Source organism: Salvelinus namaycush, chromosome 22 (assembly GCF_016432855.1).
Source record: "Salvelinus namaycush isolate Seneca chromosome 22, SaNama_1.0, whole genome shotgun sequence".
Lineage (NCBI taxonomy): Eukaryota > Metazoa > Chordata > Actinopteri > Salmoniformes > Salmonidae > Salvelinus > Salvelinus namaycush.
Window position 1 is genome coordinate 22589799 of NC_052328.1, and position 27874 is coordinate 22617672.

General features: G+C 41.5%; 2 protein-coding genes across 3 annotated transcripts in view; one reads left to right on the forward strand and one right to left on the reverse strand.

Annotated features, from left to right (window-relative positions):
- Positions 1 to 192: 192 nt before the first annotated feature.
- On the reverse strand, positions 193 to 11067 carry LOC120017672 (BRISC complex subunit Abraxas 2-like). 2 transcript variants are annotated; one of them, XM_038960589.1, is made up of 9 exons: positions 10979 to 11067; positions 10024 to 10114; positions 8366 to 8402; positions 7948 to 8014; positions 7614 to 7804; positions 4877 to 4996; positions 4695 to 4779; positions 4089 to 4206; positions 193 to 3848 (listed from the first exon to the last, which is right to left on the reverse strand). In XM_038960589.1, exons 1-9 carry the CDS (start codon positions 11048 to 11050, stop codon positions 3295 to 3297), a joined length of 1335 nt encoding a protein of 444 aa, XP_038816517.1. In that variant the 5' UTR covers positions 11051 to 11067; the 3' UTR covers positions 193 to 3294. The 2 variants fall into 2 exon arrangements, with proteins under 2 accessions (XP_038816517.1, XP_038816516.1); XM_038960588.1 differs by having other exon boundaries at positions 4877 to 4999.
- A 5174-nt stretch (positions 11068 to 16241) lies between these two features.
- LOC120017793 (protein FAM53B-like) overlaps positions 16242 to 27874 on the forward strand; it is a 37938-nt gene continuing 26305 nt past the window's right edge. Inside the window, exon 1 of the mRNA XM_038960766.1 lies at positions 16242 to 16446. Coding sequence (XP_038816694.1) covers positions 16242 to 16446 — 205 coding nt within the window. The remainder of the gene's footprint in view (positions 16447 to 27874) is intronic.

Genomic DNA, 27874 nt, shown 5'->3' on the forward strand with positions numbered 1-27874 from the left:
GGATAGACATGTTACAACTAATCTCAGCTGTCACTATACTCTATTGTTGTCCATTGAGTTGGAACGATTGACATGGTAGTGTTGTAAAAGTAACAGGCCTTTGTGTAGAAACACAATTTAGTGTATGACAAATACTAATTGTGAGATTAAATGGCATGGCAGCATATATTTATATTTTATTTGGTTAACAAAACAGGCATGATGTTAAAGTAGGAACTAGGAAGTTATATCAAAGGTTTTAAAGTTAGAGGCAGATTACACACACCTTCGTAAACTCGTACTGTATTTTCAAACATGAAGAGAAATTGGATTTACTTGAAGGTGTCCTCTTTTGAATGACACCACTGAGGTAACCATATAATAAACATATCAGCTGCTCTTTTTTTAATCAGATTCTCAATCCCACCTGAAGTCTTGCCCCACCATCTCATTGAATTTGATATTAAAAGGCCAATAAAAATGTTCAAGAGCTGCTCAATGACTTCCCGGTTTATCTGCACATGGGTTCTACCCTTGGACTTGCCCAGGCAGCGGGGCTGGCTGCTGCTCTCTTGTTTCTTCAGGCAAGGGAAGTCTTTGGTTCGGTTGAAGTGCTTGTCTGTGATGATGCGTTTGAGACCCAAGAAGTCCTGGATGCAGCCCAGCTACCCCGCCGGGTCCGTGATCAGCCGCTCGCAAAGTGGATCTGCGGGGAGGCGAAAGTACTGCAGGCAGTTCTCTAGGTGGGAGGATGTACATCCCTATGCAGATAGCATTCCATGAGCTGTCTACCATACCCTGGCTTCGGTTCTGGAAGGCCAACTCCTCGAAGGTGGGGATGTCCGGCTTCATGGACAGAGTGTGTGTGTAGTCTGAGATGGCTCTGGTGACTGGGTTAGGCACCATCCCAATCAGCTTGGTGTTGGGGGACATACTGGTGATGCATCTGGGAATATCTAAAAAATAAATAAAAGAAAACAGTACCGGCACCCAAAACGAGTACCGGCACGTATTTCAGTCCTAGCCAAGTGAGAGATGTGAATTGCTAACAGTTGGTCTTTCTGGACAACCCTCAGCTCTGGTCTCAAAAGTGGGCAGAAAGCGAGAACAAATGACTCTGCAAACCAAATAAGCATGTCTCTTTTATTATTACAACCCACTTAAGAACCAAGTGACCAAAAGAGCTTGGCCTATTCCTGTCCCACCGATCATACAGACATGAGTGATGTGATGAGACTTTGTACTACAGGGAGAAGTTGCAGGCTCTCAGGGGCCATTTCCAGCTAGGGGCCAAACCATGTTATTAAGAGTACTTTCACCCTTCTCTCCTGCCAGCCACTTCCATCCTGACTGAGATTCTCATAAATAAGTGCTGTTTGAATGCTACAACCTCCTATATACTGTACAGTGTACATTCATTATTGATTACTTGTTCTTAACTCCCATTGTTTATTCCAGTGCTCAAGTGGAAACCACTCCTTTCTCGAATTTGTCATTATAATCTTTTGTGGGACTTTGTTGTTCAGTAATTAATATGTTCTAAGACAAATTAGAGTACCAGTTCACCAAGCTATGAGTTGACATTATACAGTATGGCTGAGTGATGAAGGAAAGCTAGTTGACCAAGGCAGAAAGAGCGACATACAATAAATACAACGTGGGCTGTACATGGGAAAAGCTATATACACAAGGCTTGGATAACACTGCAGGGTGAAGGATACTCTGACCACAATTGGAACAACCTTTCTTCTTTCCAGTCGCTTGAATTGTGTGTGTAGTAACAAGTCGGTGTAACTGCCAAAATGGAAGGCACTGGACTCTGAATTGAGGTCATTTTTGTCACATTATCAAGGTCCATACACATTTATCCCAATCAGCTTTGAGAGTGTGAGGTCTATTGGTGTTGACAAGACAGTCAGAAGATGTCTTGTTCCAAGGCTGTAACATATAGCTAGCTATACACTACAGGGGGGAAACCGTTCCCTCAGAATTACCTTGGGGGAAGCCATTCTAGTCAGTTTCAGCACTCGGCAGAAATGGAGACGACCAGCAGTGCAAGGACATGAGATGAAAGAAGCAGACAGGTTTATGTAAATGCACAGTTATCTTGTTTAGTGGTAGCTCTGATGCAGCAGCAAGGTCTGGTTAGTAAAGCTAGAGTACGTTGTGTTTTCTCCCTGTCAACCCCATACAATCCACAAAAGCTGAGCTAGCTCAGCTCAGGTGATCAAAGCGTACTACTCAAGTGGCACAACTGAACAGCATTGGTAAAGCACAATAACAAAATAATCTAAATGTGTTATGTGCAGCAAAGCGCATACAGTTTCAGTGTTATTTAAGAAAAATTTGACATTGAGTGACATTAATTAGGGATACTGCGAGAATCTGGTTTTTATAATCACCCAGTCAGATGAACTCGTAGATACCATTTTTCGTATGCAAGTGTACCTGTAGACTTCTAGTCATTGCGCTAACTTTAGTTAGCGTTGGCTCGTGAAACTAACTTCCTTCATACTGCATGCAGAGTTGGTATCCACGAGTTCTTCTGACTCTGGGTCATAGCTGTTATTTTGTTCTAAAAATAATATAAACACAAATTATAGTAGCGGTGAAGTAAAACTGAATCTAGACTCTTTGTCATCTAAATAGGCAACCGCATGATTCATAAAATCCATTGATTGTTAAAGGAAATTAAATCCTAATAAAGACAGCTCAAAGTAGAGTATCAGACCTGTGCAGACTAACGAAATTATAGCTTACGCATACATATATATTACTTCTTTGTAATAAGCAAAAGAAAAAGAAAAAGGAAGGAAAAAAAAAAAAAAAAATCTGTCTCACTAAAAATAAAAGTTTGAAGGCCACAGAACATTTTCCCTTTGCTTGTCTTAAATAAATTGTTGAAAGGCAAACATAGTGCAAGAGGTAATGGTACAATTGGATGCTCAAAGTTGATGATGCAGATGTGACGCAGCATGATCCAGGACGAGCGGAGTGGGTCTATCCATACGGAGGTCGGACAAACCGGTTTGCGTTTATTCCGTTATAGCGTAATCAGTCCCCAAATCAAACGCATCCACTGGAGGCAGCCAGGCTCCAACTGATTAGCTTTACCACGCTAGACAGAAAAGTATAGCCCATGAAGTTGACATTACCCCCCAGAATGGTTATCAAACTAAAAGCGAACAGAAATACACATGCCTTTTATTTTCCGGGCTGGCACTTCCTCTGTAATACAGAAGACTACTCTCTTTGATTGGTTGGGATGCCATCCTCTCCCAGCATGTCAGTTAATTGTGTCCCCATGGCTGGCTTCTACGAAGTCTGTGAGCCACGGACTGAGGCATCGCCGTCTGGACTGAGGGCGGCTGGGCGGCCCTGCGCCAACACACTGGCAGTAACCGGGGGCAACTGTGCCACCTCGCTCACAAGGTTCTCATACTCACTGCTGTCCTCATCATCATCATCATCATCCTCCTCATCATCCTCTTGCCCTGCAGCCTGTCTGTCCAGGGAGTCAGAGCTGGATCCGTCTCCGTTCCCCAGGTAGGGCGTACTGGGGCTAGGAGCAGGGCTGGGGCCCGCACTGAGGTTCAGACCCAGAGGACTGGGAGAAGGGTGGCCTGGAGAGCCCACAGCCTGGGGACGGGGTAGCAGCGCAGCACTGGTAGCGGAGGACAAGGAGTGGAGGAGCGAGTCATCCTGCAAGGAGAGGAGGTCTGCGTAGGAAGGGGGGTTTGCAGAGGGACCTGGCCGCTCGGGGGTAGATGGGGTGTGGAAGACCACCCTGGACAGGAGGGAGGTCTCTGGGGGCTCAGAGTTCTCCTCAGGAGTAGGACGTTGCTCAGGGTTCTGTGCCTCCTGGAGTCCTAAAGTACAGGAATAGGCAACCAGGCTAAGATTAAAAGGGGATTCAATGCAAAACTAAAAACATCCTGGTTTGTTTTTGCTTCCCCACATCTTAAAGAAAGAAATTGTATTTGCTTAATACCACGTAAAACACCTCCCCAGATATGGTTACAGGGAATGGATAGTTGATTCAAGAATCAATTTCATGAGAGAATGAGATGGTCAGAGCAGTCAAATTCAAACCCAATTAAGTAACATACTTCTCTCCGCCTCCGCGGATTTTTGTTTCCTGAGAGCAATTTGCAGTTTGAGTTTGTTCACCTCCTCCTGGAATTTCTCTTTCACGCGTTCACTCTGCTCAACCTCTCCACATACAGCCTGAAAAAGCAATCAAGAAAAAGCTATCAAGAATCATATCACTATTTATCTAAAAAAATATAAAAACGCAACATACAACAATTTCAAAGATTTTACTGAGTTACAGTTCATATAAGGAAATAAATACATTAGGCCCTAATCTATGGATTTCACATGACTGGGCAGGGGTGCAGCCAAAGGTGGGCCTGTGAGGACATAGGCCCACCCACTTGGGAGCCAGGCCAACCTACTGGAGAACCAGCACCCAGCCAATCAGAATTAATTTTTCCCCACAGAAGGGCTTTATTACAGACAGAAATAGTCCTCCGCATGTAATACATTTTAGAATAACGCTGTAACGTAAGAAAATGTGGAAAAAGTCAAGGGGTCTGAATACTTTCCGAATGCACTGTAGCCATGGTGTCAACCAAAACACCACATTGCTGTTTATCCAAGTATAAATGTGACTTGAAGGGTATGAATAGGACATTTGCAGGGAGTCAACTCACTTGCACTCTATCTTGTAGTGCACCGTAGACTTGAAAAATTGTTCTGATATCCTTCATCACACCGTCTTTATCAAAGAATTCAGCCCTGCAAAACATACGGTACATCCTATTTCCATCAACACATGATTCTCAATACTAAAAAATAAACTACTTGACAGGGCCTACATGTGGGAGACACTCACCCGTGCTCTTTGATGACCTTGGCATAGTTGAGTGAGGTGTTGGGGACAGAGGAGACTTTGTATTCCTGCTGGCTGGTGGTGCCCAGGTTGGGGATGCGGAGGGTCACCCTTTGGTTGTACCTGCTGGGTGGAACCAGAGTTAGCCTGATAATACACTACAGGCAGTCTAGCCCAAAAGACCCTTAAAGCTCAGACACACCGGTTGGATTGTCAAAAGTTAGCTTGCCGACAGTACTTAGCACCTCTGAACAGAGTGTCGGCAGTCAATATCTTTTGTGTTCACACAGCAAAGACCTTGGAAGTCTTTAGCCACTCAGCCTTGTTAAAATACTCCAAACCAGAAGGTGGAAGTAGCGTTGTTTGGCAATGCATATCCGTGCATATTGCTTATGTTCTAAATTCCTAAATTCCTATTAGCGATCTGCGCTAATGTTGCTATTTTCTAGAAAGCCCTTGTTGATACTAGCCAGACGGCCACAGCTAAATAACAAAGAAACAAATGTAATTCAATCTCCATAATCCTGTACCGCCAGTGCCAGACCATAGCTAAATGTTTGGGGTAGCTGCCTCCCGATATGGAGACCGGAGTATGGGCTAGTGGGTGTGTTGAAAAGAAATTGGTGGGCGTGTGGAAAGAAGTGGGTGTGTTGAAAGGAAACTGGTGGGTGTGTGGAAAGGAGTGGGTGTGTTGAAAGGAAAGGGGTGGGCGTGTGGAAAGGAGAGGGTGTGTTGAAAGGAAAGTGGTGGGCGTGTAGAAAGGAGTGGGCGTGTGGAAAGGAGTGGGTGTGTGGAAAGGAAAGTAGTGGGCGTGTGGAAAGGAGTGGGTGTGTTGAAAGGAAAGGAGTGGGCGTGTGGAAAGGAAAGGAGTGGGCGTGTGGAAAGGAAAGGAGTGGGCGTGTGGAAAGGAAAGGAGTGGGCGTGTGGAAAGGAAAGGAGTGGGCGTGTGGAAAGGAAAGGAGTGGGCGTGTGGAAAGGAAAGGAGTGGGCGTGTGGAAAGGAAAGGAGTGGGCGTGTGGAAAGGAAAGGAGTGGGCGTGTGGAAAGGAAAGGAGTGGGCGTGTGGAAAGGAAAGGAGTGGGCGTGTGGAAAGGAAAGGAGTGGGCGTGTGGAAAGGAGTGGGCGTGTGGAAAGGAGTGGGCATGTTGAAAGGAGTGGGCGTGTTGAAAGGGCTGTTGAAAGGTTAGACAGTTTTGATTGAGCAGTGTTTTTTTTAAAGTCTTGTGCAGGTCTACAATTTTGTTTCTGGTGTCCTTTGACAGCTCTTTGGTCTTGGCCATAGTGGAGTTTGGAGTGTGACTGTTTGAGGTTGTGAACAGGTGTCTTTTATACTGATAACAAGTTCAAACAGGTGCCATTAATACAGGTAATGAGTGGAGGACAGAGGAGCCTCTTAAAGAAGTCCCTGTCTGTGAGAGCCAGAAATCTTGCTTGTTTGTAGGTGACCAAATACTTATTTTCCACCATAATTTGCAAATAAATTCATTAAAAATCCTACAATGTGATTTTCTGGATTTTTTTTCCTCATTTTGTCTGTCATAGTTGAAGTGTACCTATGATGAAAATTACAGGCCTCTCATCTTTTTAAGTGGGAGAACTTGCACAATTGGTGGCTGACTAAATACTTTTTTGCCCCACTGTATATATTTATATAAATAAAATCTATCTATCTATCTGCATAATCTGCACAATGTAGTAAAATGCTTCACCCATTGATGGCTGGTCACCTTTAACTTGTATGTTGTATGTTTTCTACTGTGTCATTGGCTTGTTTATTGTTTACTCCATGTGTAACTCTGTGTTGTTGTCTGTGTCACACTTTATCTTGGCCAGGTCGCAGTTGCAAATGAGAACTTGTTCTCAACTAGCCTACCTGGTTAAATAAAGGTGAAATAAAAAAATAAAAAATAAAAATGTAGGGCAGCAACATTTTACTACATTGCTTTGATTGATACTCAGATCCAATGGATCTTGTTGAGAGTTCAGAAGCTGTAAAAATCTGCTGATGTAGGGTGCCACCCACACACACAATCCCTCCAGGCCTCGACCAACCCACTCTGAGCCCTCAAGCCACGGACAGAGAAGCATTTAAGTACCCCAGTTTGAGTCCAACACACAAGCCTTTAATCCCTACTGACAGACCTCCCGCTGGGCAGTCCATCTGACCCTACATATAGAATGGCCAGACCCTAAATAGTTGTTTAATCCATGTGTGATTTATCTGAACGGTCATTCTATAATTGATATGCCTACGCACCCGAGGTGCTTCCACAACTAGCAACCATTAAGGCTCAAAGGAGAGGCCACTAGTGTTCTCCTCCTCTGTGGATTCTGTGCCACTGACAACAGCTGTGTCCTTCTGTTGCCTCAGTAGGAGGTGAAAATTAAGGGCCACTTTCAAATTACCGTTTCAGATTTTAGTTTCCCCTTGTGAGGACAGTGAGTCAGTTCAAAAAACTAAATTATTATTCATTCCAAGCTGGCACCACTTGCAGACTGAAGGCAACAGAGCTGCACTTGATGGACCGGAGCTCTGATTCGCCTCCCACACACACTGACCTGGCTGCACAGGGTGAGCAACAGCGTGGGAATGAACACAGAGGAGGGAGGCTCAACAGCCAACTTCATGACCAGTGTTGGTCTGTATGTGTGGATTGTTCAGCATCGCCAATATATGCACCAGCCTGTTTGTGCATGCTGTTTGGTACAGCGTGCATATAGCTGTGCGTGGGTAGTCCTACCTGCGGTTGGGTCTGAACAGCACATACTCCAGTGCGTGTGTAGAGTTATTAGCTGTGGAGATGAAGCTGAAGAGGAGGAAGACTAGGTCGGGCACGCCCAGGAGCTGGGTCAGCTGCTTGTGGATGATCTGTTCCCTGAACGACATCTGCTGCTGCGTGTTCCTCCTGAACCTGTACCAGCCGATGACATTCTACACAGGGGGGTCAAGTACAAGAGGGTCATTAAGAAGATGCACAGACAGTGTTTAAGCTACATGTACAGACTGATCGCTAGATACTACTGTTCAATAATGCTACTAATGCGCATACAAATAGGCCTATAATAAATACTCACCTTCTGTCTGTCTTTAAGAATTCTGTTAAGATTCTCATCATTGACTTTTCCAGCATAATCATAAAAGCTGGTGGGGGGATAAAAAAAAAAATTCCGCACAGTAGGTCTGCATTACTCAAGACTTCTGGTGGGGTGGGCCCACCTGCTGTTCACTGACAATTACATCACTACTTTGTTGAATGAAAGTACTGTACGGTATTTGGCCTACAACATGCATGATCAAGACAAAGCTTGATCTCAGATTGGATAATACATATGAAATATATCACTAGTCTTGGCTAATTATATTTGAGCCCATTACTTTAGTTTGCACATAAACCAAGCAGTCATTTGAAAAACAGTTTTATAAAAAATAATGTCACAAAATGTCTTTAAGGACAACAAATTCCATAGAATTTCAAATAACATAAAATCTTACCTAAATAGCTGTGCACAAGGTTCATGATTATGGACTTCTGTTTTTAAAAAGAACACAGCAAATGCATGGTTATTAAACATATATAATGTTAGTCTATGGCATCCTACCGCTTTAAAAGGTGTCATCTGCAGTTTGAACAATAAAGTGGCCACACCGCCAACGATTTGGTAAACAGCGGAGTGGGGCTGGAGAAATGTAACCACTCTCAAACTCATGGAGAGAGCTATGGATACATGGACTGTCCATCCATGATATTAACATTATATTTTTAACCATGTTTTGAGGTTATACAGGGTTTGTTTGTTAACAATGTAAATGTAAACAAAGGAGTGAACAAGCTCATATTTTGGGTTCTGACGGGGTACGACAGTTGAACTAAGGTTATGAGCATGAATCAATCATGAATTTAAACGTCTGAAAATGGATGTAGCAACAGCAGATTGTCCCTTTTTTTAAATTTTATTGTTGAGACAACTACAATTCTAAGACTTTAGCCTACTGTCTATTGTTTACAAATTCCATTTCCCAGAGACTAGCTACATAATATATTGAACAGCTGCTGTGAAGTATCCACTTTAAACCGGACAGTCCAGTTTGACAGAATTCCACAGTAGCACAGAGCATATTCAGTCAAGACAAGCCTGGAAACAAATAGGTCGGTTTCTTTGAGTTCAGTCCCCACATGTCAAAGAGTTAGGCTATGCGAAGCCTAGCTCTCGAAAACCCTTCTTCTTCGTATGTTTTCAGCAGTTACATTTTCCCATATCTGGCTCCATGTGAACTACAATACCAACACTGTTTTAACGTTTAGAAAAGTAAGTTTTCGAAACATTCTGATTTGCCCCTTATCTTTCATGTTTGCGAGGAAGAATCTTTCAAATAAAAAAATATACACATACTGTAGCAGTTTTGCACAGATCCACACGCTCTGTGTGCCTCCCGTTAATGAACTACACTTCCTTCCCAGTTAGCTTACACAGGATTTCAGAGCACGCTAGATAACTAATTAGCACAGGTGGCCGCCTACATCATCAGTCTGTCTTCCGTAAACAAGCGATGTAACATGGAGATTTGGCCATGTCGGAACACTAACCCAACCCTATAAAAAGGTGTGTAGTAAGTTAAAGCTGCACTATGCAGAAATCGCTCCACCATTTCCTGGTTGCTAAAATTCAAATAGTTTGCCTAATTTCAGTTAATGTGACAAAACAAGCAAGTATAGTGTAGAGAATCATTGTACCATCTAAACCGCTGTGAAATATATTTTCCATAACCAAAACTTTTGTATTTTCAGCTGTTTGAAATAAAAGATGCAAAAATGAAACTTAAGAATGGAAAGTATAGAAAGTGCAGATCTACCACTTAGACTTACCACTTACATTTAGACTTGCATTCAACAAGAATGACAGATTTATAACTAATTTCTTTGTAAATTTAGTCAGCTCACCCGAAAAGTTAAATATTTCAGCTTTAACATTTTGTTTTTTGAAAATGATTTCTTGCTGATACGAATTATATGTTCCTTATGTTTCCAAAAACATAGTGTAAATTGTTGAGCAAGCGTTGGGGCTCTTAACACAACCCCCCGGTCAGAATATACTATTGTCAATAGGCGCTAAAGCAGTTCACTTCTATGAATGGGGAATCCAAGGTCTTACCTACTACTTGGAGGAGTTCAGCGCTGCTGATCTGTGTATCACTGATGCTGACAGTTTCCTCTTGCCTTACTTCTCCTAAAAGGAAGCCCTCCTGTAGGAGCAAAAAGTTGTTTCTAATGACAAAACGTGGCAGAAAGGCAACAACTAATACTACAATTATACAACAAATACTGTTTGAGGCCTGACACTTATCAAGCTCTGGCTACAGACAATCAAATCAGTCATGTGTCAAATGTCAGGTGAAACAGCAGCATCGACTCTCAACTCTGTTTGCTAACAGGTGTCAATCCAGTTTTCTATCAAATGGTAAACAAAAACTGTTGTGGCTTGAATGCACGCTGATTGACTTGATTATTGTTTTTAAGCTTATCAGAATTCACATCCTAGTTGTCCAACAAACTTGCTGGCTAGCTCGCGAGATATGTGGTGACAGTGCTAGAAAATACTTCACAATACTTTACTTTTCAGAAAAATAAATCTAACACTTAGCAAGATATGTTGTACATTAGCTAGCTAACGTTAGCTAACATAGAGCAGAAAAAAAACAAATCTCAGCTCTACCTTTCTGATGACATAACCAATGCAACTGTGCCATCTGTGACAACGTTAGCCAGCTAGCTAATTTGTAATGTAATGTGCATAATGTGATGCAATTGCACATTTTTGTATTATTGTTAGCCAACTAACTAGCTAGCTACATATAACTACATCAGTGTTGTAAGTCGACACCACTGAAAGTCCACCCTAAGTATTACAGACTAGGTAGCAAATGTCTTGCTGTAGTGATGGCACGTAGCTAGCTAACTACTAGCGAACGTTAGCTAACAACAGGAAGATGATACTAGGAAACCCACTGAGTTTATGCCCGAGAATAAAGTCCAAATATACACCCAAGTTGCAATTAAACAAATGTATGCACTCTCTCCTAATTCATTAAAATGTCCCCGGTACTTACATGATCAGAGTTGCTGTTAGCGCTGTGATAACACACAGAACTAAAAGTATAGCCCGAAATGGAAGCCGCCATGATGGAAACATCCCCATCTATCCCACCACCCACTGCGTTTGCACGCACGCTCCTCTCGGCGGAAACATCCTGGGGACACTCCTCTTTGGGAGAATGATTTGGTGTGTATTATTATACCGATCGCGCAGATAGCTTACTTTACTCGGACTAACTATTAATCTAATTTAAAACATACATAATATGTGCACATGAAAGTTGATGAATACGTTGTCATCGTGAATGCGTTTGTTACTTTGATAGTTGTTTTAGTTTATACAGTAGTATTTTTAACTGGGATGATGCGTACCAGATGGAATTGCAGATATTTAAAGACAGTAGAGACGTGAGATAAGGTAAAGTCATTATGTGTATAAATTGGTCTGTGCAGCCCTATCAACTGGATCGGGTGTTTTCAGAAGGATTGAACATTAATTTGCCTACAAACTTTTACGTTCATTTTGCCTGCAACACTTTGCACCGGTGAACTACCTACTACAGTATCCAGCTACAAAGGACACATTATGGTCACAAAGTTGCTACAGTTGTCATTGTTCTGTACTGTGCCCCATCTCTATTTCCCAAGGTTTGGAGAAGACAGTATGGACCGTGTGCTGCGGGTGGATGGAAAAAGAGGAAAACACAGAAATCTCTGTCATACTTGATATTGGCAAGGGGAATGGCATCCACTTAATTGAGCTGGTAGGCTTTGAACTAACATTTAAAGGTGTGGAATTACTATGATGTAAAAATGCCAATTAGGCCTACACACCTGTAGCATATAGGACAACATTAGCTTGAATGCTTTTTTTACCTATGTAAATCATTTGTTTCTTTGCATGACATGTTCTTTATGCATTCAGATTTTCCACATGAATAGATAATTCTGTAGCCTCTGTAGAACTTCAAGAAATGTACTGCAGACAGAAGACTTGTCTAATGTGGAAGTCAAGGTAAGTCCTACCTGCTGTGTGTGTAGAAATGCTAATCACTACAGTAACAGCATTGTATTAACTGCTGTTACACAGTACAGTAGCAGGCTAATAGCTTTGTTATCACATAATAATGGAGTTGAGCGGTTTTTGTTATTGCACAAGTGATAAGGGACATTACCTAATTCTCTTTTTCAGTAACAAAAATAGTGTTAGTGTTTTAGTCGTGTGTATACCGGCAATTGTACTGTGCATGGTTACAGCAGATGGTATACTTAACCGTTGGTGGCACTATTGGACTGTATTGTGCATAGACCTATGCATAGACCTATGCACAGACACCTTGACATAGGCTTATGCTCCATACAGCATGCTAACTTCTCACCATTACAGTAACAGGGGAGGTTAGCATTTTGGGGGGGGTATGATATTTATGCCTCTGTAACATTATCACTCATCATTATTCACAATTAATTCAGGACTATGCGTAATCACGGTAGCATCCACATTAATGTAGGAGTGTTTAGAAACATATTCTATTCTTATTTACAATAAAAGTACTCCAAAATGACACAATACATTATTTACCGTTATTTTCTATTGGGCACAAAATAATCTGAAACACAACCAAAACTAACAGCAAATGCATCTAACAAGTTTGTAGAGCCACACGCTTGATATAATCATTGCGTGCTAGGAATATGGGACCGAATACTACACTTTTGACTACTTTAATACACCTATAAGTGAATTTGTCCCAATACTTTTGGTCCCCTAAAATGGGGGGACTGTACAAAAAGTGCTGTAATTTCTAAACGGTTCACCCGATATGGTTGAAAATACCCTCAAATTAAAGCTGACAGTCTGCACTTTAACCTCGTGGTCAGTGTCTCAGCCAAAACAACAAAACATGTGTCACTGTCCCAATACTTTTGGAGCTCACTGTATATTGCTAGGGATGCAAATTGTGGTCAATTTTGCTGCCGACTAACCGACTCTCATTAACCAGTCAACAAACCGTGAAAAAATTTCCAAATAGTAAAATTATGTGACCAAAAGAAAATACTATGCATGAATACAAGGAACGGACATTTTTCATGAAGAGCTTAATGAAAACATGCAACATTAGCAAGCCTATCGTCTTACAGTCAAAAGGCTAAAGCCTATTATTGAACACAAAACTCTTGTAATGAAACAGCTAATAAGACGTCATTAAATATTTGCCAAAATGCAATTAGCTGGAAAACACAGTTATAAACAGTGCAGCTAATGCGAGCGGTTCCATATGTGACAGAGATGAACATCTCAGTTAGAAACTTAGAAAGGGGGAATCTGATAGGATTGGTTGCTATTATGACTAGGATTGTGCCTTTGGCTTTTGGACAATGAAAGAAAGGTGATATGAAAACCAACAGAACAGGAGAGAAATGCTGGTTAATGGCATGAGGAAGTCTTTATAAAATAATTGCCTCCATTTCTATGGTTGGATTTTGGCTCGGCTACTTTGAAGCAAGGTAAGACATTCCTCGTTATTTGAAGTGAAGTAAAACGTTTAAGTTTCAAACAATTATACGGCCTCCAGCTCACATTGTAATGTGGTGGGTGACGCGTTGATATCCTGCCTACTGTTGACTATAGTCTATGCACTCGAATGGGAGGAGCACCTTAATTAGAAATTGAGATTGAGAAATAAAAATCCTAGCTTTTTTTAATCGTGGCGATCAAACTGTTTTTAACACGCGATTGCATTTAGAATTGTTATTTGTTGCGCAATGACTGGGCTTATAAAAGCACATTTCACTCCAGTACCAGCTTTTTGAGGAGCTGCTCTTGGGTTTTCTAACAGGTGATAGGCCATTCCGCTCCTCAAACTAGGTTCTGTCTGCTGCGCGTGTGTGATAAATAAGACGCATGACGATTTAATTCAACTAAATTATGCAAATTAACCTATAGATTGATAAGCATGACTGTTCAAATGTATTTTTCGGTGGCTAACTGATTAACTGATCACCATTTACATCCCTAGTCACCAATGCTTTGGAAGAAAAGCCTTGTGGTGCACTGCATATACAGTACCAGTCAAAAGTTTGAACACACCTACTCATTCCAGAGTTTTTCTTTATTTTTACTATTTTCTACATTGTAGAATAATAGTGAAGACATCAAAACTATGAAATAACAAATATGGAATCATGTAGTAACCAAAAAAGTGTTAAACAAATCTTAGATTCTTCAAAGTAGCCACCATTTGCCTTGATGACAGCTTTGCACACTCTTGGCATTCTCTCAACCAGGTTCACCTGGAATGCTTTTCCAACAGTCTTGAAGGAGTTCCCACATATGCTCAGCACTTGTTGGCTGCTTGTCCTTCACTCAGCGGTCCAACTCATCCCAAACCATCTCAATTGGGTTGAGGTCGGGTGATTGTGGAGGCCAGGTCCTCTGATGCAGCACTCCATCACTCTCCTTCTTGGTAAAATAGCCTTGGAGGTGTGTTGGGTCATTGTCCTATTGAAAAACAAATGATAGTCCCACTAATATACTTTCTTGTTTTGTCACATAAACTGAAATTAGGCGAACTATTTGGATTTTAGGACCAGGAATTTCTGCATAAATGCATCTTTAAAGCTCGAATCCTTAATGGTGAAACTGCCACGTCTGTTTTCAAAATTACAACAACAAAGAAGTTACTGCAAACAACAAACTGTTTTTTTTTCATCAATGCACACGCAATAGAAGAACACAGTATGTACTGCATCTGTTTTTACCACATTGGGTGACGATCCTCACCGACACTTCATCAACAAAACAAAAACAATAACAGTGGCCGTGGGGTGGACAGTGGCGCTGTTTTCCCCCTTACTGTGGATTCCATCTTTAAACAACTCTACTCCATCCCTGTTATATTATGTTTAGGACTTTGGGTCTCTTGGTTGGACCCCAGACAAACCCAGCCATTGATGTTTAGCGCCCCCCCCCCCCTTTTAGCGCACCATATCCCCCAACCTGAGGCTGCTGCCATGAGGGGGAACTCTCCTGTGTTTACCCTGCAGTGTGGCGGGGTAGCAGAGAAGTGTTAAAAGTAATGGGACTCCGCCCAGTTTTGGATTCAGCCACCTTATGCCCGAGCGAGCTGACACAATTTAACACATCTGCAGGAAAAGCAGTTTTTAAATGCTGCTCAGCCATACAATACCACACCCGGGGATGAGTGAGGTTTCCTCCCCCATATACACACATGCATACTGTCATATTGTACACCTACCTCGAGAGATGTGTACTGTATACTGTATTTGGTCAGAGCGCTTGCTGTTGAGGTCAATATTGACCTTAGTCTGGCAGCAGTCCTGTCTGGGTATATCAGATGGTATGTTGGACCATGCCTCCAGAGCAGTAGAACACTAGAAACGTGTGTGTGTTCTCACCTATTCTGTGCTATGTTAATGTCTGCAGGAGTGTGAGGAGAATCAGGTGTGTGTCTATGGAACAGTATTTTGCTTCAGAGCGTCCTGCACATGGTCTGGCTAACGCATGAGTGTGTGAGTGTACATCTGGCCTGGAGCATATACCGAGAGAGTGCCCAGTGGCCACAGCCGGATGCTCAGAGGGTAGGGGGACTGTCCATGGAGGTCTGTCTCTCTCTGAGCGTCATCTTTAGTACTATCCCGTATCTGCCTGAGAGCGGGACAATCCCACCATTTGGACGCACTATCTTGTTTTCAACTGTTTTAAAGCCTCTCCCTCCCACCACTGGCCTAAAGCACTTCACAGAGGTTTCTGGGTGCATCCATCCAAAGCATACGGAGCCATTCCGTTGGACAAACATATTTCTCCCAACACTGAAATACTGTTCACCCCTCATAAAACTACAATGATGTGACACTTGGGTTGTGGTAAGTGTGTGGCTGCTTGGCTCACTCCAGAGGTCTAGTTTTTCGTGGCCTATAAGGATCAAGGAAGTCTTTCATTGGTAATAGGTCCTCAGCCTCAGCAGTGGTCAGGTTGGACCACATGGGCGAAAGCGCTATATTTTTACACAGATGTTAGCGTTTGTCACGTGGTTACTCAAGTTCAACAGATATTGAAGCAAAAGATTGATGCTGAATGCTGAAAGCAATTGTTTAATGACAAAGAGTTTTGGAAATTATAAATATATCTCATACAGCCGTAATGTAGCTCAACACATATGGAGTACCTGGCTATTGTATGTAAATGTAAACATTATTTAAGTACATACTGATATCAACTCACTGCCTTTTGCATCATACTAGGAGGTGGACTTCATGAGCTGCTCTGGAGAGCTGAGCGGCTTTGATTTATGCATCGACAAGGGTGCATTTGACACCATAAGCCTGAACCCAGAGAACACTGAGGAGGGCAAAGCATGTTACGTTCAAGCTCTGAGAGGGGCATTGAAAGAGGAGGGGGTCTTTGTTATCACTTCCTGTAACTGGACTAAGGAACAGCTACTACAGATGTTCAGTCAAGGTGAGCGAACCGTCAGAGACACTCCTGGAATGTTATGAGTGGAACATTGGATTACACTTATCAGTACTCCTCCATCCCACTGTCAACATAATCTATTAGTTTCCAGAATGCAAAAGTCAGTTCTCATCAGTGACCATGATTGTTTATGCCATATTTTATGCCATTATGATTATTTTATAGGCTCAATACCAAGTTAAGTGTTATCAGCAGGGACTAGGGGAGTCTCTCATTGCTGTCTGATGAAAATCTCTTATCTCCAAAACAGAAGCTTTTCAGGAAATGGAAAGAGCGGACATATTTTACCATTTATAAACATACAATTAAACAAACTTCAGATGCTATTTTCAATACATTTTTTTGTTCATTAACCTAGAGTCATGAAAGGTTCAGAGTACATTGAGGGGATGTACTGCTTTCAATACGTTTGACAGCTGTTGGGCTTGTAAAATCTTTGTTTGGGTGGTTCATTTTGGTGTCTGACCTATTATCAAAACATCAATATAATGCCACAACCAAGACAGCTCTCTCGTCAAGCATCAGGTTATAACAAATGCAGCCTTGATCAGCCAGTATTTAGGCACCTTTCAATATGAGTAAGCACTGGGGAGATGATAGCAGATACCCATAGACTTCCAGTCATTGCTCAAACACAAGTTAGCATTGGTTCGCAAATCTACCTCTAACTGTCTTCATACCGGATACGGAGACGTAAAAATGAGTTCCTCTGACTCTGGGGAAGTAGATAAAGGGGCCTCACTGCCAAAATCCCAAAGTATCCCTTTAAGCACAACAAATTCATAACATATAGAACAAAATGCATTCGTAACATATACCAATTGCAAAATATATATATATTTTTTATAGCACACAAACAACAGGGACCACTTTGGGCTCATGAGCACCACTTTCACAACTACTGGCTACAATTATGTTGTTTTAATGGACTTTTATTTATCAATTGAAGTTATATTTTTGTGAAATGATCACAGCAACAATTAGAATACCCCAAAATAAATATATTATTTTGTATTGAGTTATTTGTCTTGCACCTATTTTTTTTTGTATCAGATTCCAGACATCTAAATTCTGCAATGAGAATTGTTATTTTATTAGGATCCCCAATAGCAGCAGCCACTCTTTCTGGGGTCCACATAAAACATGGCATAATACAGAACAAAAATAAACAAGAACAGCTCAAGGACAGAACAACATACATTTAAAATACGAATAATATGTAACCGTTCACTCTTTCTGGCATTACCATATATATCACTGTACCCTGGTGTCCTTCTCAAAGCTTAGGAGGTACAGCTGTGAGTCACAAGGAAATGTGAGGGTTAATGCTACTAAATGTGATGATATTGTCAGACACAGCAGAGGGGGCCATTTCTCGGCAGAAGAAATGCATCAAGCCTTGTCCTCTAATCAGCAGCACCTTGTTCCTTAAAAAGCCTGTCATATTATGTGCTGTTGTCAAAACCAGTTTTATAAAAAGTCCTATGTTCAGATAATTAATGTCATGTCTAGATTGATGAATCCAAAATCTCCCTCCGGGAAAGATTGTAACTTTTGAATGTCAAATAGCTATGTGGCTTTCTAATATGATCATCTTTTGCTAATATGACAAATATTTACAAATTTCCTATGAAACCTTTTAGTTCAGATTGCCATCAGTTCTTCTTGGCCTTTTATCAAATCCATTTACTTTGTTCTAACTTACGGACGTATTATCATCTTTAAGTGGATTCTCCTGCCTTGTGGCATTGAGGTCATCACTGACCCATATGGACTCATCATTTTCATGTGCGGTCAGTTAGCTGTAGTCAGAAGACCATGGACTATTAGGTCTTCCTAGTGTAGGGCATTGATCATCTTGTTCACCGGACACCAGCCATGTGTCCTCTCTAGCCTGTGTGAGGAAAGATAGAGAACTGAGAGTACATGGAATAGTAATCTAATCTGTACCCTTTTCAAATGCTTATTAACCAAATAGGGATGGTATCATGTTCAAGTTCTGTAAATCCAGAGCGACAGTGTATGGCTTATACATTAAAGTTGCAATCAGCAGTTGAAACAATAACAAAATGTGATTCCTGCCACTGTTTCGGTAAAAAGCTGAGGGATGGGGCTGGTAAAATGTAACCAATCTCAAATTCATACAGAGCTATAGATGCAAGAACTCCCCATCCATTATATCAACATTTTAGTTTTAACCATTTTTCAAGGATATACAGTGTTTGTTTACATTTACTTTGTTTACAAACATTGGAGGAAAACCAGGTTACATTTTGGGTTCTGATGGGGTAGGACAGTTAAACTGAACTCATGAGGCATTTATAAGTTATATTCTTCACAAATCAATGGGTACATATCATTAATTTATAAGTACAAACATTTATGTAGCAGCTGCAGATTGCCCCTTTAATGTACAGTATCTTTGGATTAAGCTGTGGATGTATTCATCATGTCTACCTATGTCAACATTTTCCATTCAGAAGTCCTCTGTTTGCAATCTACCTTAATAACCAGCTCATAATGAATAAACAGAGGGTATGGTTCAAAGAAAGATAAGTGATTTCCTGTCTTAACTCATTCTGTCATTAATAACTCTCAAACTACCTCTAATTGGAATCTGGGCGGGTGGCCCAATGGGAGCAGTTGATGCCGAGGCATGCTATTGAGTAAACACATGCAACGTGTTACGAAAACTACTGCCTGGAAATTTACAAGACACTGAAAATCCTGCCTGGATGCGCATTGACACATTATACCATTACACAACTTTTTCCCATGAAACAAGATGCTTTTTGACTGTCTTCACTCGGTGACCAATATTGTCTCATTGAAATGTACACTGTCTGAGACGAGACAGCATCTAAGGAAGTCTTCAAATGGCTCTTTGTTTGCCTGTCACAGAAACAATGTCTTTGTTCTGCACCACAAATTAGATTGAATTACGGACTGAAGCTCGCTGCTCCTTGCGTAAAGCCCACTCCCTCGCACAGGTGCTGTTGCTAAGAGACGTAGACACAAATATGGAGGCTTTGGGAGGCACTGAAATCCTGTTAATCAAAGTCATGTCATGAAAGTAATCCAGTCAGCTTTTCGATACAGCATGCCTTATCATCAGGGTATCCTGCTAATGCAGTTGCCAAACACCATTCAAATAAACCTCAATTCGCATCTGTGGATAGCACCTTAGTTCCTTGTGGATGAATAGAAGTGATTGATAGATGTATCATTACCATGAAATGTTTTATGCATCTGCTATGTTTTTTTTTACCTTCATTTAACTAGGCAAGTCAGTTAAGAACAAATTCTTATTTTCAATGACGGCTTAGGAACAGTGGGCTAACTACCTTGTTCAGGGGCAGAACGACAGATGTGATTGTGATCCTGTCACCCTGAGGGTTTGATAGTGGTTAACTTGTTAGTTTACGACGCTGTGAACAGGAACACACCCCTGGAGCTCTGCTGCTGTTCATGGAAATAAAGCATGCCCACTGTACCGCGTGTTTTAAGGCAGCAGTCATTAAACTGGCTCCAGGAATTTGAGGCCTAGTAAATTATACATTTTGTTTCACTCATCTGCTTGGAGCATGTTATTCTCTTTCAACAGACGCCTGGCATGCCAAGGTAGTTGAGCAATCCTATCTTTTGGGGCGGCAGGTAGCCTAGTGGTTAGAGCGTTGGGCTAGTAACCGAAGGGTTGCTGGATCGAATCCCCGAGCTGACAAAGTAAAAATCTGTTGTTCTGTCCCTGAACAAGGCAGTTAACCCACTGTTCCCCGGTAGGTCGTCATTGTAAATAAGAATTTGATCTTAACTGACTTGTCTAGTTAAATACAACAATCTGAAAAGGGGTGGCTGGAGGCTTTTTTGCACATTGTGCTGTTTTAGGATGTCCACTGTAATTTCAAATCAAATTTTATTTGTCACATGCACCAAATACAACAGAACTTACCACAGTTCAAGAAATAGAGTTAAGAAAATATTTACTAAATAAACTAAAGTAAAAAATAAAAAAAAGTTTATCAAAAAGTAACACGATACATTTACATAACAATATGTACCGAGTCAATGTGCGAGGGGTTAGTCGAGGCAATTTGTAGTGACTATGCATAGATAATAAACAGCGAGTAGCAGCAGTGTAAAAACAAAGGGGGGGGGGGGCTTGGCCCCAGTGATGTATTTGGCCATACGCACTACCCGCTGTAGCGCCTTATGGTCAGATGCCGAGCAGTTGCCATACCAGGCGGTGATGCAACCGGTCAGGAGGCTCTTGATGGTGCAGCTGTAGATCTTTTTGAGGATCTGGGGACCCATGCCAAATCTTTTCAGTCTCCTAAGGGGGAAAAGGTGTTGTCGTACCCTCTTCACAACTGTCTTGGTGTGTTTGGACCATGATAGTTTGTTGGTGATGTGGACACCAAGGAACCTCTCAACCTGCTCCACTTCAGTCCCGTCGATGTTAATGGGGGCCTGTTCGGCCCTCCTTTTCCAATAGTCCACGATCAGCTCCATTGTGTTGCTCACATTGAGAGAGAGGTTGTTGTCCTAGACACATGATCTGTGTTTCATGAGTCACAGAAGACATACACTATATAGGCATACACTATATGGGATATATGGGCGTCATTCTCAAAGCCAAATAAAACAACATGAGCTGGCGCACACCCAGAGAAAAGTATTTTATGTAGAGGTGCTGACTGACGGAGAATAAACTATAAGCTATGAAAATAAATAAAGAGAGTCGCACACTCGATATATTAGCTCCCATTAATTTATTGGGTAAATCACCAACGTTTCGGCATCACTGTGCCTTCTTCTGTGCCTTATTCTCAAAGCAACATGAAAATGTACAGTAGGTTCATAACTTGCCATCATCAGCAGGCAAAGTGTGCTGGCACTGTGGTGAGACGGACTTTTATTCCACTCATAATGCTAATCAAAAGTTGCAAATGCTGTGCTTTCATTTCAGTCTCAAGTGTGATACAGTAAATATTTATGTTTTTTTGTATTTCTCCTTGGAAACCGTTTGACCTCTTAATATGATTTTCGGGCGCTGATTGAATTACTCCTGCATGTAGCTGTGCAGTTTTCCTTGCCGGGGAAGCAATGGAAAGTGGGAGAGATTCCTCCTTGCCACATTTCAAACCATCTGTCAGGTTCCAGTGAAACCTTACAGGCAGCTCAGTCAATTTCACAGTTACAGAGCACATGGATGTAGCTAAATATAATACTGTATATCTCTGCATACAACCATTATACATTTATTTAGGCTACTAGGCCTGGCCTAGTATTTTTCTACTGCTAAAATAGTTTACAGAACTGTACTACATGTTTCTACATGAACTATGGGTGTATGTAGACATGACTGTGACAAAGAAGGAACACTTTTAGGCATGCCTAACAAATGGCAATATGAATGAGAGCATTTAATAGGATCTACTTATTTAGGCTAGTGTCATACATTACAGATGGTTAAGGCCTGGAAACAATTCGTTTTAATTCATGTCACAGAGGGCCAGTCAATCACAGTCACATTGTGATAGTGGACACATTTACAAGTGAACTAGTAACTGTAACAATGTTACTACAGAGTTGTACATTCAGAATAGCTTGTGGGAAAAGAAAAGGAGCACACAAGTAGACGATACCAATATGGAGGGGGGGGGGGGTAAATTATGTAGTTTCTATTGAACTAGAAATAAAATACATGTGTAATGAATGGCAAGAAACATGCTGAATATATAAATAGTATCTGTATAAGTACGGTTAAGCTTAATTGTTCAAATTGGCTACACCACTGTGGAATCAATAGTTGCTTCCTCCCTCTGCGTGAGAAATGGTTTCGCTGAACGCGGATTTTGTTTCAACGTTCCATCGAGCACGGAGTTTCATGCAGTTGCTCAGTCCCACACTGCCATCGCCGCTGTGGAGGCAGTAGTGCGCATGAGGATCCACACACTTTTCTGGTCCTTTGTTGCGGAAATCGAAGATGATTTAACTTCGACAGACTCTCAGCTGGCCAGGTAGTAAGCCATACATCCCGACATCATATTTTCTTTGAATTGGTATGCCACTCTTGAGAATGTATGCTAATCCTTTGTTGGGGTGTCTTTGTTGCCCAAAGTAGTTTGTTGATTGCTGAAGTTTGCTTGAGCTTTTTTCCAGTGCAAGAAGTTGAAATAAGCATATACGCTTATTTCTTATGTCTAGAGAAAGTTAAATATTGTCAACAATATAAACTGGGAAGTGTTGCTTGCTTGTGATCCATGCGATCATAATACCTGGAAACAAAGTGCTTGGAAAATGATGTTTTCAGGGATGACATTGAAAGGCTGTAACCCCAACACAAATGATTATCGTGTTTTATGTATCTTAAAATAGGCTACTGCACAATGTAATTGAGGAACAAGTTAAATACCGTGTTGCGATGCTGCGTAAACTTGCTTGCTTTCTAGCTGCCGGTTGCGCATGTTTCCACTGTAGTAGAACAGCACATAGTCAAATAAGAGAATAGAGAGGAGTTGATTGAGAGATCATTTGCGTTGTGCGCAGTGCTTGGGCCACTGGGACAAAAGCCTTCCTGTATTCAATGCTCCAGCTCTGTAACCCGGTTCAATTTAACCCCCCTCCACCCTTGTGTGGTACTACTTGTTGTTCTCCGCTGCTCTCACCATGCCTGTGTAGCACATGGGGATGTGCAAAACTTACTTTTCAGCCTTAAGTGTTGCCACTTGCAGCTGACTGCTACCTATTCGTGTGGTGCTAACTGTTAAGACAGTTTCAGGAGGGTAGTCACATGTGCTAGCAAGGCAACAGTCCTGGGTTCGAGCTTTGGTGTGAGCCAAATCAGGAGCAAGTGATACTTGCTAATCCAGCCACGATGATCTTTACAATGGTGCTGTGACCCAGATATACAGTTGTGCTCAGCTCAATGTTGGGGCAGCTTTTGAGTACATTTGAGGGTGAATGTAGCAAATGGGGATGTGTGAAACTTACTTCTCAGCCTTAAGTGTGACTTCTACCTGAAATGTCTCCACCTGCGCTGCTGAATTGCTAGCTTTTGGTGTGGTGCCGACTGGTAAGATGCTTTACGAGGGTGGCAAGGCCTGGGTTCAAGCCTGGTGTGAGCCAAATCAGGAGGTACTCTCTTAGCAAGCAGTGTGGCATCCTTTACACCTGCATACCCTCAAATATACAGATCGGGAATTGTAGAGCTAGATATGTTATTATTATGGTTGTTGGGGTTTGTAAGTTGTCCCACTTTTATGTCATGTTGTGTGCCTGTAACACTGGTCTGTTTCAAGAACTGCCAGTTAGAGGGAAGTGTGGCTTTCTTATCTCATTTTATTGACACCCTCCTCAGCACCGCAACCTGAGAAAAGATTGATAGTCATTTGAGGTGTTTCATGAGTCACACACACACACACACACACACACACACACACACACACACACACACACACAACCTTAGAGAAAACCTACATGATTTCATATGTGAAATCACATGATTTCAAGTGAAATTTCACATGAAAACAAGTGTTTTTGGAAAACTTAACATGAAACTACACGTGAAAACATGTGATCACATTAACTTCACAAAAGATCACCTACCACTGAAAACACACTGGTTGAATCAATGTTGTTTTCATGTAATTTCAATGAAATGACGTAGAACCAATGTGGAATAGACGTTGGTGCCCAGTGGGATGTGATCACGTGTTTTTGGAACACTTCACATGTGAAATTCATGGGAGTTTTCCATAAGGACACACACAAACACACTGGGCAAGACTTCAGACTCTAGGCTCTAAAAATGAATAATAGAGTTGCACACTATATATAAGCTGTTGGTGATTTATTGGGTAAACCAATGTTTCAGCATCACTGTGATTTTTAAACAAGTCAGTTAAGAACAAATTCTTATTTACAATGACTGCCTACACTGGCCAAATTGTGCCTATGGGACTCCCAATCACGGCTGGTTGGAATACAGCCTGGATTTGAACCAGGGTATCTGTAGTGATGCTTCAAGCGCTGCCTTAGACTGCTGCACCACTCGGGAGCCCCTCGTGTGATGACACATGAGAAGGCACTGTGATGCCGAAATGTTCATGGTTTACCTAATAAATTACTGGGAGCTTGTATATAGAGTGTCCGATTCTCTTTATTTTTTATAGCCTACAGTTTACTCGCCGTTAGTCAGCACCTCTACTAACTTTTTTGAATGTGCGCCAGCTCATGCTTTTCACAAGACTTCACACTCAACAACATATTTCAGCCTTTTATTGTAATTGAGTTCTGTAATTAACATCATCCTTCTCGTTTGTGGTTTTGCAGAGGAGGGTTCGCAGCTGGGATGTCTTGATATGAGTCACTTTGTTCTTTGTTTGTGTTGCTAAGTGGAATGAAACACCTAGACTTGTGAAAAAACACTTTACATGTAACTTTGAAGGTGTTCTGAATGGTATGATTCAGTTTCAAGAAGCTCAGACAACCAAACCGCCCCTATGCTCTCTTCACAAAACAAAGTGTTGAGATTGAAGAGCTGGCAGGGAAATGCTGTACTGTTAGATTGCATTGTTTTTGGAGTCATGTTTTGGACCATCGTTGGAGTGTGTAATGTAATTGCGTGTCTACAGAATGTTTGGGTAGGCCTACACTGATTAAAGTGCCACTGACAATGGAACACTTTGACTACGGGTTTTCCAGGGTCGTTTCATTTGGGACTAGGGAAGTTATTGTTAGAGTATGTGTTTTTTGCCTTCTTGTTATGTTATGGGAGAGATGGTTGATCTTTACTTGATGAACTAAATACCAGACAGGACTGGTTTTGTACCAGGATGGCCTGAAATTCCATGGAATGCTTACAGTCTACTTGTCTGTGTCTGTTCTCACCGTACTGGGACAGCCTGAAAGGAGGTATGCCTATGTGGGTTTATACACCTCTGTTCTCTCTTTACTGGGGTGGTTATTTACAAATAAACTAGTGTAGTTTTAGTGAATGTACATACAGTAGTGCACCTTTCTGTTTCTTGCTTGCATGTGAATTCACTCATTCACTTGAAAACTAATCTCAGTTCCACTGGCAAACTAGGTGGAAAGTCAGGCTGAGATTGGAGCAGCTCTAGTATCTAATTGCAAAGGGGATGTTGATAGGGGTATACCATCAGGCCTGTGTGTGTCTGAGACAGTCTAAGGGCTGTTTGTTGAGGAAAGAACAGTTTTTTGTGTGTTGGTTCATACTTCTCAGCTATGGTGGTAAATAAGTTATGATGACTAAGGCTGTGTCTACACTTGACACTAACATGTGACATACAGTGGGGCAAAAAAGTATTTAGTCAGCCACCAATTGTGCAAGTTCTCCCACTTAAAAAGATGAGAGAGGCCTGTAATTTTCATCATAGGTACACTTCAACTATGACAGACAAAATGAGAGAAAAAATCCAGAAAATCACATTGTAGGATTTTTTATGAATTTATTTGCAAAATATGGTGGAAAATAAGTATTTGGTCAATAACAAAAGTTTATCTCAATACTTTGTTATATACCCTTTGTTGGCAATGACAGAGGTCAAACGTTTTCTGTAAGTCTTCACAAGGTTTTCACACACTGTTGCTGGTATTTTGGCCCACACGGACTTTCAACTCCCTCCAAAGATTTTCTATGGGGTTGAGATCTGGAGACTGGCTAGGCCACTCCAGGACCTTGAAATGCTTCATACGAAGCCACTCCTTCGTTGCCCGGGCGGTGTGTTTGGGATCATTGTCATGCTGAAAGACCCAGCCACGTTTCATCTTCAATGCCCTTGCTGATGGTAGGCTTTGTTACTTTGGTCCCAGCTCTCTGCAGGTCATTCACTAGGTCCCCCCGTGTGGTTCTGGGATTTTTGATCACCGTTCTTGTGATCATTTTGACCCCACGGGGTGAGATCTTGCGTGGAGCCCCAGATCGAGGGAGATTATCAGTGGTCTTGTATGTCTTCCATTTCCTAATAATTGCTCCCACAGTTGATTTCTTCAAACCAAGCTGCTTACCTATTGCAGATTCAGTCTTCCCAGCCTGGTGCAGGTCTACAATTTTGTTTCTGGTGTCCTTTGACAGCTCTTTGGTCTTGGCCATAGTGGAGTTTGGAGTGTGACTGTTTGAGGTTGTGGACAGGTGTCTTTTATACTGATAACAAGTTCAAACAGGTGCCACTAATACAGGTAACGAGTGGAGGACAGAGGAGCCTCTTAAAGAAGAAGTTACAGGTCTGTGAGAGCCAGAAATCTTGCTTGTTTGTAGGTGACCAAATACTTATTTTCCACCATATTTTGCAAATAAATTCATTAAAAATCCTACAATGTGATTTTCTGGATTTTTTTTCTCATTTTGTCTGTCATAGTTGAAGTGTACCTATGATGAAAATTACAGGCCTCTCTCATCTTTTTAAGTGGGAGAACTTGCACAATTGGTGGCTGACTAAATACTTTTTTGCCCCACTGTATGCTATCAGAATACGAAGCTTGCATTGAAAAGACGGGTCTAGACACACAAAAGTCACTTTGTGGTTTGATTGTGTTCAGATCCGGCTAATCACTTCAGAATGTGGTCAGGGATGCATTGTGTGCCGATTTCTCCTCAGTCTGGAGGAGAATACAATCAGGCTACCGAAAGCACTCAGCACTCCTCTCACATGTCTCCAGAATACTTGTGTTTTGGGACAGAGGCATCTTTTCATTATAACGTTGGAGGAAACACATTCTTAGCATGTAGAAAACATGTTTGCTGGCCTCATAAATGCTAGCCAGCTAGCTAATATTTAGAAAAACTTTTTTGTTCATCTAGAGTTATGCTAACTAGTTTGCAATCCTTTAGCATTGCTTGCTAGCTTGCTGGCTAGCTACAGAGGTTAGCTGGCTACTACACTACAGTAGTTAGATACTTCCATCAGCTGTTGTTGTGTTATTATCCTATTTAGCCTATTCCTCCACTTGTAGAATGCGTACTGGTATTTGAATATAGTGCGGGAACAGACACAGTGTGGGTAAGGTGGACACATGTACAGTTGAAGTCGGAAGTTTACATACACCTTAGCCAAATACATTTAAACTCAGTTTTCCACAATTCCTGACATAAATTCCTGGTAAAAATTCCCTGTCTTAGGTCAGTTAGGATCACCAGTTTATTTTAAGAATGTGAAATGTCAGAATAATAGTAGAGAGAATGATTTATTTCAGCCTTTATTTCTTTCATCACATTCCCAGTGGATCAGAAGTTAACATACACTCAATTAGTATTTGGTAGCATTGCCTTTAAATTGTTGAACTTGGGTCAAACGTTTCGGGTAGCCTTCCACACGCTTCCCACAATAAGTTGGGTGAATTTTGGCCCATTCCTCCTGACAGAGCTGGTGTTACTGAGTCAGGTTTGTAG

Excerpts from the sequence above, each read along its gene's own strand:
- LOC120017672 (XM_038960588.1), bottom strand. The coding sequence starts at position 11,050 with ATGGCGGCTTCCATTTCGGGCTATACTTTTAGTTCTGTGTGTTATCAC. Across the intron at positions 10,115-10,978 it reads CTAACAGCAACTCTGATCAT|GAGGGCTTCCTTTTAGGAGA; the intron begins GTAAGTACCGGG and ends TTGCTCCTACAG. Across the intron at positions 8,403-10,023 it reads TGAACTCCTCCAAGTAGTAG|AAGTCCATAATCATGAACCT; the intron begins GTAAGACCTTGG and ends TTTTAAAAACAG.